Source organism: Eptatretus burgeri, chromosome 5 (genome assembly GCF_056783735.1).
Source record: "Eptatretus burgeri isolate ZD-2024b chromosome 5, Ebu_testis_v1, whole genome shotgun sequence".
NCBI lineage: Eukaryota > Metazoa > Chordata > Myxini > Myxiniformes > Myxinidae > Eptatretus > Eptatretus burgeri.
In genome coordinates this window covers 13,889,471-13,903,855 of record NC_140965.1, presented here as the reverse complement: position 1 = coordinate 13,903,855, position 14,385 = coordinate 13,889,471, and the positions used below count along the sequence as shown (strand labels likewise).

The following is a 14,385-nucleotide window of genomic DNA, read 5'->3' as shown; positions in this document are numbered from 1 at the left end:
TGAAGCACAAAATCCGTGATTTTGTACACGCTGTTCGACGCGCGTTCTGCATGAGTCCAACACCGGTACCCACAGCGGGGCAAGAACGGTGGCGATGCTACGGTTGCGAGGTGTGACGGGAAGGTCGTGGCGGTTGTGGTGAAGCGGCGTTGTGGTTGGTGGTTGATGTTGTGGTTGTGATGGTAATCATGGCGGTTGGTCCAAAATAAAGATAGTAAAAGAAAAACGGCTATCCTGAAGAGTCGCAGCACGTATAAATGACATGTATTCCCACTAGACAACGGGTTTGGGCCTAACTACACATGCACTTACCGAGATACCTCACCTAAGGGACCTGAATGGTGGTTTGCGAATCTGGTAACCACAACAATATATATATATATATATATATGTATGTATATATATGTATATATATGTATATATATGTATATGTATGTATATATATATGTATATGTATGTATATATATGTATATGTATGTATATATATGTATGTATGTATATATATATATATATATATATATATATATATATATGTATGTATATATATATATGTATATATATATATATATATGTATGTATATATATGTATATATATAATTATATATACACACACAGTAGACTAGGCGTAAGTCGGCAGCGTGTAACTCGTCACTTCGCCTAAGTCGGCAGCGTCAAAAAGTCCCAAATTTATCTCATGTTAAGTCCCTATGAATAAAGGGTCATCCCTCTGTAAGTCGTCATCTCTAAGTCGTCACTTCGTCTAAGTCGTCAGATGTTGTCCGTTCCCGCGTAATGGAAACTCAAGTAAATTACCACTCCTAACTCGTCACACGGAACTGCTGCCTCGTGAGAATCCCGATTTCATGGAATCGTGATGCTCGCTCATTGGTTTACACCGTCAGTGATAGGCTATTTATAACTGCGTACACATGTTGATCGCACTGCAGGCAGGACAACGGCGACTAAGCGTAAGCTTACAACTAAAACCTACCAAGAAAAATGCGACATTATCCAGTTTTGCGAGGCAAACCCACTGATGAAGAAAACAGCCATAGCTGAGAAGTTGGATATCAAACGGCAGACATTGAACGATATCTTTAAGAATAAGGGAAAGATATTTGGACAAGTGGAGAAGATCGTGAGGCCGGTGGTAAGTGTGAAACGCGTGAAATGTGTGTCCTTTGAAGATGTCGATGACGCGCTCATCATCTGGTTTCGGCAAATGTCGGCTCAGCCAAATATTCGGTTGGATGGTGAAATGTTGCTGCTGAAGGCACGTAAATTCGCTGTGGACCTCGGGCATGATGATGCCGAGACCTTGCCGATGCACTGGATAGACAGATTCAAAGTGAGGTGGGGAATCGGCAAGGTCAAGAAGTGCGGCGAATCAGGCAGCGTGGATTCGCAGTGGTGCACGACTGGAAGGATGGCAAATTGAAAGACATCTTGGAAAGGTATCAGCCTCGGGACGTGTACAATGCCGATGAGACTGGGCTTTTCTGGCAGATGCTGCCAGAAAAGTCTCTGGGGTTCGTTGGTCAATCCCATCATGGTGATAAGCAGGTGAAGTTGTTGTCTTACAGTTGTTCATTATCTTTACTTTTGATAAAGTGATTCATGAATTCCATCTTTGCGTGATCACTTTCCAACTCACCAATGAACCCCCACCTATGCCCCGAGGATTGTGTTTTCCTTTTGGTACAAGGAAAATACAATAGCCGGCTCTCACACATACGTGTCCAGGCCACGCACGACTTCATCATTCACCCCACAGTCATCATGAATGTTCGCATACGCGTAAGTCGTCACATTTCTAAGTCGTCACTTTTTTCTCGGTCCCAATGGTGACGACTTACGCCAAGTCTACTGTATATGTATGTATATATATATATATATATATATATATATATATATATATATATATATATATATATATATATATATATATATATATATATATATATATATATATATATATATATATATATAGAAAATATATGTATGTATATATATATATATATATATATATATATATATATATATATATATATATATATAAATATATATATATATATATATATTTGTATATGGAAAAGGTATATATACATATATACACTGTACATACATGTAATTCCCCCCCCCCCCAATGTTTCAATTTCTCTTGTGTTCAGGTGTTGGAGAGTTTTAGCATCCATTGTGTCTGAGACATTAACACTTTTGAGATAAGTGAATAGTTGTTGAACTTTCTGTTATCTAAAGAGGTTGCTTCATGATAAACATAATTTATCAGGTTATGGGCTTTAATTCAGTGGTGGTGTTATATTTTTTCCCCCCCATGTATTCACTTTATTTTCTTGCTGACCATGGCCCAGCGTTTTGTTTTACTTTCCAAAAGTCTGGTCCCTACCTGCTCAACATGCCTGATGAATAATACATTTTTAATATGTTCTTGATGAATTATTGTTTATTTGTTTTTTGTTTTTTTCCCCCCTTTTGCTAGGAAACTGTGAAGTTTGAGCAGGAGATCGCAGTGCTTCAGGCAGACAGGAAGACTGCCCAGGAACGTGTGACAGAGCTCACACAAGAGCTCCTTGTGTTGGAGCAGCACCGGACACAGGCTGAGGAAACGGCCACAAGCCTCAGTGAGCAACTGACCTCTTTGAAAGGGGCAGCAGCTAGTCTGCAGGCTGAAAGAGATAGATGTGAAACCCAGGTAAGGCTGAGTGTCATGTTACATAGAATAGAGACAAGTATGGAATCATATTATTGTGTTCATAAATCTGCAATTGGAGTACAATTATGTCATATGATTTTGTCAAGTTTGTGTGCGCATGCTGATGCGATGAAAAAGAACAAGATTAAACTTCTTGTATTGTGAAAGGCTCTTAAACATTTGATGCATTTTCGGATTATTGTTCAGGCTTCTTGATTTGAGAACAGTCTTTTGGTCATCATTGTTTATTGTTAAAATCGGGAGAATAGACTGTGGTGGCTTCGTTTAGTATTTGAAAGGGTGTTGTCACAAACGTTTGTTTGAATATTGAGGTGACAGTGGAGGGTCCGTTGCCACAGAAAGAAGTGAAAGATGATCAACTTGAAAAGTTGAAGAAAGTTACCACGGATCTGCAGAACAAAGATAAAATGCGACAAACCATGGGTGTGAAGAACACTGCAGTAACGTTGAAGTTGGAAGAACTTAGTTTTCTTTGGGACAATTCCCAAGAACGAGCAGATGCTTCACAGCAATTGCATTCTGCTGACCCTGAAAATGTAATCATTCTGTTACGTGAGAGATTTAAATATCTTGAGGATAATAATAAGATGCTTGAAGAAGAACTGAGATTAATAAAGGATAGTTTCAACAAAGTGAAAAGTGGAAAGGAACTGATGGAATCTGAGTTGGGAGAGCAGAGACAGAGTGTACACATATCGTCAGATCATCAGGTATTGCAGCAGGAGATGAAAAATATTGCATCTGCAGCTGATCAACAAAGGAAGAAGGTCAAATCGAAACAACAAAATGGAAATTCGAAGAAAAAGGAACAGCTGAGGACTTGCAAAGAGCAGTGTACCAAACTGGAGAAAGAGCTGGAAGAAATGAAGAAAAGATGTAAAGAGGCAGAAGGTCAGAGAGCCGTAGAGGTTCAGATGGTGGAAGAGAGGGAACTTAAAGCAACTCGAGTATTTGACAAAAAATTACAGGCAGCAAGGCAAGATTGCACCAACATGATTAGTGGTGATTGTGAGCGTCGTGAGCTTCTTAGTGTAAAACAACTTGAAGTGGGAAAACTTCAACATGATAGTCTGAAGTACCAGCAACATTTTACCAAGATGGAGGAAACTATTAAGACAGTTGAATTTGCACGTAATGAGGTACAAGATGACCTCAAAGAAATGAAATACGTGCTTAGTAGATCAGAAGAGGAGATAAAAAGGTACAAGTATGAGCTTGCTGAAACTCAGAAAGCTTTGGACGGCTATCGAAGTGCAGCAGCAAAGGCTACTGAAGAGGCATCACTTAAAATGGAGGAGCTTGTGAGATCTAAAGAACAACTGCAGACGATAATGCTGCAACAGCAGCAAGATATGGCACAACAAGTTGCTGCAGAGACAAGGAAGCACCAAGCTGAGCTTATGGAGCTGGAAGACCAGTGTGATAAAATCAGCCAAGAAAAAGAGCGAGCTAATCAGAAAGCAGTCGAGGACAGAGCAGCAGCTGGACATAAAGAACAGGAAGTTGTAGAACTTCATGGACGCCTTGATGAAAGTATTGCATGCCTTGCAGCATTCACATGTCGAATGGCATCCTTGACAGATGAACATGATCGGGTGCTCAATGAGAACCGGCTCTGGGAGACGCGCTTCCATGATGCCATCCATAATAAAGAGGCTGACCTCCAAGTGATGGAAACCAAATGTAAAGTATGCCAAGATGAGGTTAAGGAAAGAGAAGCACAGTTGTTGGAGTTGAAAATGCATGCTGAGAATCTCACCATGAGCCTGCATGATACTGAAGTGCACTTCTCTGAGGCTCAAGATGAAATGCAGACTCAACGTGAAGTGCATGCTGGCTTGCAAGATAAAGCTCATGAGAAAATATCAGAGTTGTCGAGCTCATTGCGTCAGGCTCAGAGTAGTGTTGGGCAGCTTGACTTGGACAACGCCCAATTGAAATCCACAGTTGTACAGCTGGAAGAGGAGAGGGAGACATTGTCTGCTGCTTGTGCTCATTTGCAAACGGAGGTGCAGAAGTCAGCAGGAGAAATGCAAAACACACTGACTGTTTGTGAAGAACTCAGAGCTGAGCTCAAAGTCCAGCAGTCATTGAGTGAGCGATTACAAAGCTCCATTGCTGGAAAAGATGAGGAAATTTCGCAGATAAAGTCGAACAAGGCAGAAGAATTGGCAGATGCACTTGCTGATGCAAAACATAAACATGCTAAATATGTGAGTGAGTGTGATGGAAGGATAGCCACACTGGTTTCTGCAAGGGAGAAAGCAGAGGAGAATAAGGGTGAAGCGGAGACATCTGTGTTGGAGCTGAAGGACATGCTGAAGAATGTTGTGGGTGAAAGAGATGAGCGATGGTCTGAGCTTGAAACTTTTAGGAAATCTATGGCTTCACTGCAAGAAGATCGTGATCGTGTTGCATCAGATTACGTGGCCCTTGAAGCTTTGCACGTGAAAATGCTTCGTGAAAAGGATGACTTTATCCAGAAGGCTGCTGCTGAGGCAAACGGGCTACGTGATGAGATTCGTAAGGTCCGAGCTCAATCCGATGACTTAAGTGGGGAGAATGCACGTCTTTCAGCCAAGCTGACTCGTTATCGAGACGATCTCGATGCTGTGCTTTCTTTGAAGGATACACAACAGAAGGAGCTCTTGTTGAAACAGACGGAGAGAATTTGTGCACTTGAGACCAGTCTGAAAGATAGTAAACAAAAAGAGCAGGCTCTTCGGGACTCTTTGGAGCAGCTTCAGGTACAGGCGAAAGCACTTCATGAAGAGGTGGAGCTTTTGAAGGCTTCAAAAGAAAAACTTAATGAGCAGCTTTTAGCCAAAGAGAAGCAAACGGAAATAGAAAAGGCAGAGAAGGATAGCAGTTTGAGCAAAGTTATGCTGAGACTTCAGGAGACAGAATCCATGTGTGTGGGTCTTGAAGCAGAAATGAATGGATGTAAGAATGAGATGCAAGCTTGCAAAGAGCAGAGTGCTAAACTGGAGGAGGAGCTTGAAGAAGTGAGAAAAATAGCTAAAGAGAAAGAAGACCAGATTGTTAAAGAGGTCCAGATCGGAGAGGAAAAGCAATTGAAAGCAAATCAATTGTTTGACATAAAATTACAGGCAGCAAGGCAAGATTGCACCAACATGATTGGTGGTGATTGTGAGCTTCGTGAGCTTCTTCGTGTAAAACAACTTGAAGTCGGAAAACTTCAACATGATAGTTTGAAGTACCAGCAACATTTTACCAAGATGGAGGAAACTATTAAGGCAGTTGAATTTGCACGTAATGCGGTACAAGATGATCTCAAGGAAATGAAATACGTGCTTAGCAAATCACAAGAGGAGATAAAAAGGTACAAGTATGAGCTTGTTGAAACCCAGAAAGCTTTGGATGGCTCTGAAAGAGCAGCAGAAAAGGCTGCTGATGAGGCATCACTGAAAATGGAGGAGCTTGTGAGATCTAAAGAACAACTGCAAACAGTCATGCGGCAACAGCAGCAAGATATGGCACAACAAGTTGCTGCGGAGGCTGAGAAACACCAAGCTGAGCTCGTGGAACTGAAAGACCAGTGTGATAAAATAGGCCAAGAAAAAGAGCGAGCTAATCAGGTAGCTCTTGAGGACAGAGCAGCAGCTGGACGTAAAGAACAGGAAGTTGTGGAACTTCATGGACGCCTTGATGAATGTATTGCACATCTTGCAGCAGTCACATGCAGTATGGCATCCTTGCAAGATGACCGCGATCGGGTGATGAATGAGAACCAGCTCTGGGAGACACGCTTCCATGATGCCATCCACAATAAAGATGCTGAGCTCCAAGTGATGGAAACCACATGCAAGGTATGCCAGGATGAGGTTAAGGAAAGAGAGGCACAGTTGTTGGAGTTAAAAACACAAGCTGAGAACCTCACCACGAGCTTGCATGATGCTGAAGTCCACTTCACTGAGGCTCAAGCTGAGCTGCAGACTCAACGTGAAGTGCATGCTGGCTTGCAAGATAAAGCTAATCAGCAAATATCAGAGATGTTGAGCTCATTGCGTCAGGCTCAGAGTAGTGTTGTGCAGCTTGACTTGGACAATGCCCAATTGAAATCCACAATTGTGCAGCTGGAAGAGGAGAGGGAGACATTGTCTGCTGCTCGTGCTCATTTGGAAACTGAGGTTCAGAAGTCAGCGGTGGAGATGCAAAACACAATGACTGTTTGTGAAGAACTCAGAGCTGAGCTCAAAGTCCAGCAGTCATTGAGTGAGCAATTACAAAGCTCCATTGCTCAAAAAGATGAGGAAATTTCGCAGATAAAGTCGAACAAGGCAGAAGAATTGGCAAATGCACTTGCCGACGCAAAACATAAACATGCTGAATATGTGGGTGAGTGTGATGGAAGGATCGCCACACTGGTTTCTGCACGGGAGCAAGCAGAGCAGAATAAAGTTCAAGTGGAGACATCTGTGTTGGAGCTGAAGGAAATGCTGAAGAATGTTGTGGGTGAAAGAGATGAGCGATTATCTGAGCTCGAAACATTTAGGAAATCTATGGCTTCACTGCAAGAAGATCGTGATCGTGTTGCGTCAGATTACGTGGCCCTTGAAGCTTTGCAAGTGAAAATTCTTCGTGAAAAGGATGACTTCATCCAGGAGGCTGCAGCTGAGACAAACAAGCTACGCAATGAGATTCGTAAGCTCCTCGATCAATCCGATGACATGAGTGGGGAGAATGCACGTCTTTCAGCCAAGCTGACTCGTTATCGAGACGATCTCGATGCTGTGCTTTCTTTGAAGGATACACAACAGAAGGAGCTCTTGTTGAAACAGACGGAGAGAATTTGTGCACTTGAGACCAGTCTGAAAGATAGTAAACAAAAAGAGCAGGCTCTTCGGGACTCTTTGGAGCAGCTTCAGGTACAGGCGAAAGCACTTCATGAAGAGGTGGAGCTTTTGAAGGCTTCAAAAGAAAAACTTAATGAGCAGCTTTTAGCCAAAGAGAAGCAAACGGAAATAGAAAAGGCAGAGAAGGATAGCAGTTTGAGCAAAGTTATGCTGAGACTTCAGGAGACAGAATCCATGTGTGTGGGTCTTGAAGCAGAAATGAATGGATGTAAGAATGAGATGCAAGCTTGCAAAGAGCAGAGTGCTAAACTGGAGGAGGAGCTTGAAGAAGTGAGAAAAATAGCTAAAGAGAAAGAAGACCAGATTGTTAAAGAGGTCCAGATCGGAGAGGAAAAGCAATTGAAAGCAAATCAATTGTTTGACATAAAATTACAGGCAGCAAGGCAAGATTGCACCAACATGATTGGTGGTGATTGTGAGCTTCGTGAGCTTCTTCGTGTAAAACAACTTGAAGTCGGAAAACTTCAACATGATAGTTTGAAGTACCAGCAACATTTTACCAAGATGGAGGAAACTATTAAGGCAGTTGAATTTGCACGTAATGCGGTACAAGATGATCTCAAGGAAATGAAATACGTGCTTAGCAAATCACAAGAGGAGATAAAAAGGTACAAGTATGAGCTTGCTGAAACCCAGAAAGCTTTGGATGGCTCTGAAAGAGCAGCAGAAAAGGCTGCTGATGAGGCATCACTGAAAATGGAGGAGCTTGTGAGATCTAAAGAACAACTGCAAACAGTCATGCGGCAACAGCAGCAAGATATGGCACAACACGTTGCTGCGGAGGCTGAGAAACACCAAGCTGAGCTCGTGGAACTGAAAGACCAGTGTGATAAAATAGGCCAAGAAAAAGAGCGAGCTAATCAGGTAGCTCTTGAGGACAGAGCAGCAGCTGTACGTAAAGAACAGGAAGTTGTGGAACTTCATGGACGCCTTGATGAATGTATTGCACGTCTTGCAGCAGTCACATGCAGTATGGCATCCTTGCAAGATGACCGCGACCGGGTGATGAATGAGAACCAGCTCTGGGAGATACGCTTCCATGATGCCATCCACAATAAAGATGCTGAGCTCCAAGTGATGGAAACCACATGCCAGGTATGCCAGGATGAGGTTAAGGAAAGAGAGGCACAGTTGTTGGAGTTAAAAACACAAGCTGAGAACCTCACCACGAGCTTGCATGATGCTGAAGTCCACTTCACTGAGGCTCAAGCTGAGCTGCAGACTCAACGTGAAGTGCATGCTGGCTTGCAAGATAAAGCTAATGAGCAAATATCAGAGATGTTGAGCTCATTGCGTCAGGCTCAGAGTAGTGTTGTGCAGCTTGACTTGGACAATGCCCAATTGAAATCCACAATTGTGCAGCTGGAAGAGGAGAGGGAGACATTGTCTGCTGCTCGTGCTCATTTGGAAACTGAGGTTCAGAAGTCAGCGATGGAGATGCAAAACACAATGACTGTTTGTGAAGAACTCAGAGCTGAGTTCAAAGTCCAGCAGTCATTGAGTGAGCGATTACAAAGCTCCATTGCTGGAAAAGATGAGGAAATTTCGCAGATAAAGTCGAACAAGGCAGAAGAATTGGCAGATGCACTTGCCGATGCAAAACATAAACATGCTGAATATGTGAGTGAGTGTGATGGAAGGATCGCCACACTGGTTTCTGAAAGGGAGGAAGCGGAGGAGAATAAGCGTGAGGTGGAGACATCTGTGTTGGAGCTGAAGGACATGCTGAAGAATGTTGTGGGTGAAAGAGATGAGCGATTGTTTGAGCTCGAAACTTTTCGGAAATGTATGGCTTCTCTGCAAGAAGATCGTGATCGTGTTGCGTCAGATTACGTGTCGCTCGAAGCTTTGCACACAAAAATGCTTCGTGAAAAGGATGACTTCATCCAGGAGGCTGCGGCTGAGGCAAATGGGCTTCGTGATGATATCCGAAAGCTTCTGAATCAAGCCGATGATTTAAACGCGGAGAATGCACGTCTTTCAGCCAAACTGACTCGTTATCGAGACGATCTCGATGCTGTGCTTTCTTTGAAGGATACACAACAAAAGGAGCTCTTGGCCAAACAAATGGAGAGAAATTGTGCACTTGAGAAAAAGCTGGAAGATGGTGAACAAAAAGATCAGGCTCTTCGGCACTCTTTGGAGCAGCGTCAGGAACAGGCGAATGCACTTCGTGAGGAGGTCGAGCTTTTGAAGGCTTCAAAGGAAAAACTTAATGAGCAGCTTTTAGCCAAAGAGAAGCAAACAGAAATAGGAAAGGCAGAGAAGGACAGCAGTTTGAGAAATGTTATGTTGAGACTTCAGGAGACAGAATTTAATTGTAAGGGTCTGAACGGAGAACTGAATGGATGCCGGAATGAGATGCAGGCTGATGTGGATGGAGTGGCACGAGCAAGACAAGATACCGAAGAGGAGCTTTCGAAGAAGCAGGAACATTCTAAGCAGGTGCTCCTGTCTTGGAATTCTATGTCCACTCCATGGCATTGTCTTGCCTTGTGGGAGTGCTTTTTTCTCTCGATCTTGGTGATTTATGTTGTGTGGTGTCTCCTGGGCCTTGACCTCAGATCTTGTTCTTTCTCTTTCAGACTCTGGTATTGGTTCATCTGCATTCTTTCTCAAGCCTCAAAGAAATTAAAATGTACTATTGCAATATCTTTAGTGCTTTTTAAAAATGTAATTTCTTAATTTCGTCCTGTGTCAGGACACCTTGAAATTGGGGCACGAGATGGGAGTGCTTCGAGCAGAGACGGAGACAGCACAGGAACGTGTGGCTGAGCTCGCACAAGAGCTCCTGACGTCAGAGCAGTGCTGTGCACAGGCTGAGGAATCGGCCACGATACTCAGGGAAGAACTGATGTCCATGAAATTGGCACTTGCGAGTCTGCAGGCTGAGAGAGACAGACAGGAGAATGACACGAAGAGGGCAACACACGATGAAGAAGAGACTCGGTCATTGAAGAATGCACTTGCTGCCCTGGGTTCTGAAAATGACGAATTGGTAAATATTGTTTGTGCATAATTTGGAGAGGTAATGTGAGGTTTGATTGAGAACTCCAATGGAAACTAGAACAGCACTCAGTCGAGCACATACTTCCACCAGGCTGAACAGTTTATGTTTTGTATCCCACTGATAGGCCGGATCTGCATCTGGACCATTTGTCATTGTCACACACCATAATCTCGTTGGCTTTTTCTTGTGACCTATCCAACTCATCCACCAAGTTTTGTAATCCATCCACATCTTTTTGAAATATTGTAGTACATATCGTTTTTGGCCCTATCTCTCTCAATGGTGAAGAATCTCTTAAAATAATTTTTTCGATTCTCGTATCCAGACCCGGAAATCGAATGAATTTGTGCTTGTCACACACCGAGCCTGTCCACCCAGTTCCGTCCGAATTCGTCCATAACTTTTTGAGATATCTTGCGATGTATCGTTTTCACCCTCTCACTCGATGGTGAAGAATCACTTTAAAATTCTAGCATCCAGATCTTCACCAAAGCATAATCAATTCGTCCTCGTCACACACCAAACCTGTCCACCCAAATTCGTCCACAATGTTTTGAGATATTCTGCTCACAGACAAACAAACAGACAGGGTTGAAAACATAACCTTCGTCCACCTTCGGTGGTGGAGGTAATAAATGACACCATTCCCCTTGCCCATCAGATGCTGAAGCTGCAGCATCTACAGAGCATCGAGAGACATCGTGCTGAGGCTGTTGCTCGACAAGAGAATGAGTTGGTACAGCTGTGTAATGAGACTGAAGCCGTGCGCTCGGAACTGGCTGCACTGCATGAGCAGCACACCCGTGAGGTGTCTGCCTATCAGGCAGAAATCGTGGTTCTCAGGTGAGACCAGACTTTATTTGGACCCAAGTCGATAATTGTTTTCTTTCTGGTGTGGAATTTGATATCTCAACTTCGAGACAGCACAGAGACTCGATTTAGTTTTTTTTAATAATTATTATTCCTGTTTTCTTTGGCTGGAGTTGTGTTAACAGGCAGAATGTTATTATCCCACCAGGTCAGACAAGCAGGTCGTTCTCTCTGAGAGCCATGTCCTCAATGAGCGACTTGTGGGAGTGGAAAATTCTCATGAATCCCCAACGGACAGTGAGCACATGGTTAGTTTGAACTTCCCCTCTCTTGGTCTTTTTTGTGTAAAATTGTGCGGCGCCGGAATGGCGCTTTACAAAATTGCAATCTCCGTCATACCACAGTTCTGCAGAGCATAACATTTATTGCATCTTTGTGATGTGCAGGTTGAGATGAATTCTGTGAGAAAAGTGAAAGCTGAATTGGAACGATGCCTGCAGGAGCTCCACCACAAGGATTCTCGCTTCCAACAGGTCTACAGCAAGGTAGGCCATTTGCCTCCGTGGCTCTGCTTTTCAGAATCGGACACAGAGCTTGCACAAGTAGAAGTTGAGGACATGATGGGAGCTTTGCTTCACTGGCCTTTTGGAACGCATCTTATATATTATTTCCGAGTTTGTGGTTTCGTGTCGCGCTATCTTCGACTTTGTTCTGCGCTCGAGTAACGTGATATTCGGCTTACATTATCTCAAAGACCATATGAGGTGCATGGTACAAAAAAAAAGTTAAATAAAATGGTTCTGAAACAGTGAAATCGTATTCCACTTACTGCATTAAAGTAAAATTACGACTGATACTCTGCATCAGTTCCTTTCTCAAACACACCCATCCAAACATGTCGCGCAGAACGCGGGTTATGCTAGTTAATAGTAAGGCAAAGTGTTTGTCAAAATAGTTGTACCAAGGTCCTTAAAAGTCGATTGTGTGCTTCTACTTTCAATATATGGATTTGCAGGATAGGTTGGAGGTAGTGCGCTCACCCTTGAGATGTCTCGTCTGGGTTCTATTCCTGACCCGGCTCTAAATTTTCACCCCAGTGCTTCTCAGGCAGGGTGTTAGGATGAGTGTGCCATCCTTCAGAGGAGCATTTCGTTGGGTGTCCTATCCGTTTGCATTCACTTGTGGACTTTAAAGATATCATGGTATCTTTCGCAAGAATAAACCGTGATGTGGAACCCGAGCAAAATTCCATCTTCCTTCCCCGAGTATTTAAGGCACTGGCAAAACACCTGATGTGTTTCTTGCCATGAGACTGCCTCAGTAGCACCGATATCCGAGAAAGAGTATGAATGTTACATTGGAATAAATTTATCAACGTACACAGCTTTTGTAGAATTCAATATTTATTTATTCAACGCAACTTGCTGGAAGAAACCAAATTTTTCTTTTCTAGCAACTAATAATAATAATAATAATAATATGATTCTTTACAAGGAACTTTAACACAGGAGGCCCCCATCAAAAGGCTTTTTTTTTTTTTGTTTCCTTTGGTCGAGGCTCGTATGAGAGCTAACAAAACAACTCACAGCAAGGAGGCATGAGACAAGAGGGGCGGGAGTGGAAGGGACAAAACAGTGGGGAACAGACACATTAGGTGAACTGTGGAAGGGAGAGGGACGGGGATGGGACGGGGAACATGGCGAAGAGAAGATGGACATTTCAGGGACTTTCAGGAAGGAAAGCAGGAGAAATGAAGGAAGTGGGCTTGGGTGGATTATCGGGGGTAGAAAAGATCGAGGATTTGGATGGGGGAAGATAAGAGGTGGTGGTGAACAGCTGTTTTGAAAGCCTGGAGGGAAGAATGGGAAAGAATAGAGTGAGGAAGTTTATTCCAAAGGCGGGAAAAAAGAGGAATGAAAGAGTGAAGATGAGCAGTGATTCGTGATTTTGGTAGTTTTACCAGAAGGGGGTTGTTGGCGGACCTTGAGCGCCCTGTGGAAATGTGGTGGGGACAAATCGCAGAGAGAGCAGGGGGGGCAAGGCTGGAGAGGAGTCGGTAGAAGACAGAAAGACCACCGACCAACCTGCGGTGATTGAGTGAGAGGCCCAAAGACTCAGCTTCATTGCGGGAGATGCCGATGATCTTAAATGCCCTGGTCTTAAAAGGCCGATGATCTTAAAAGGCTGGGCTAACATTGCCAACTTATGGTTGTTCATTCATGCTATATCCTTTTAAATGCTGAGCATTGAGCAAGAAAGCAACGTGTACCATTTTCAGTCTTTGGTATGACTCGGTTGGGTTTCGAGCTGCTGACGTTCCAGACACGGAGCGGACGCTCTCACCATTACACCAACTACTTGGTCTGGTTTAACATTGTTCTCAATTTCAATAATCTATGCTTTGAGCGTTTCAAACTCACTCGCGGAAATCATCTTTTTGGAATACCTTGTCTTATGCTGGAAATTTTATGCAGATCAAAATTTCATTAACTGTATCGAGTGATGAGCATGGTTCCAGGGCTGGCTTGGTCTTGGTTCTGATGGAAGATGAGAGAAGACAGGGAGGTTTACACATTGAGAAGAGGTTACATGCGGATATGTTTTGGAGTTTGTAAGAGAGTGAGCTAAACAGAGTTGATGTAATTGCATATTATTTTGAGATGATGGTGTGATGGGACTCAAGAACACAGGTTGAAGATTGATCCAGGAGAGAGATGACATGAGATTTTCTTTATTTTCCGAAGGGAGTGGTGAGTTTATCCTCCTCGAGATGCAGCTTTCTGCTCACAGGTCGGTGAGGTGCGATGAGGTGCAATGGAATGCAGATGAGGTGCAGCGAAGAAAGAGACTTGGACTGATGTGAAGAATTTCTGTAATCTTAACTTTATGTGATACAAGACAGGTGCCATCAGGGAGAGAGAGAGACAGACAGACAGACAGACAGACTTTGAGAT

The 14,385-nt window shown here is 43.3% G+C and overlaps 1 protein-coding gene across 3 annotated transcripts in view; it reads left to right on the top strand.

Annotated features, from left to right (window-relative positions):
- Window positions 1-14,385, top strand: part of GOLGB1 (golgin B1) — a 124,483-nt gene that overhangs the window by 94,401 nt on the left and 15,697 nt on the right. For all 3 annotated transcript variants that reach the window (XM_085880780.1, XM_085880778.1, XM_085880779.1), the window contains exons 14-19: window positions 2,501-2,713; window positions 3,073-10,056; window positions 10,313-10,609; window positions 11,283-11,464; window positions 11,640-11,739; window positions 11,878-11,976. In XM_085880780.1, the coding sequence (XP_085736906.1) occupies window positions 2,501-2,713; window positions 3,073-10,056; window positions 10,313-10,609; window positions 11,283-11,464; window positions 11,640-11,739; window positions 11,878-11,976 (7,875 nt within the window). The remainder of the gene's footprint in view (window positions 1-2,500; window positions 2,714-3,072; window positions 10,057-10,312; window positions 10,610-11,282; window positions 11,465-11,639; window positions 11,740-11,877; window positions 11,977-14,385) is intronic.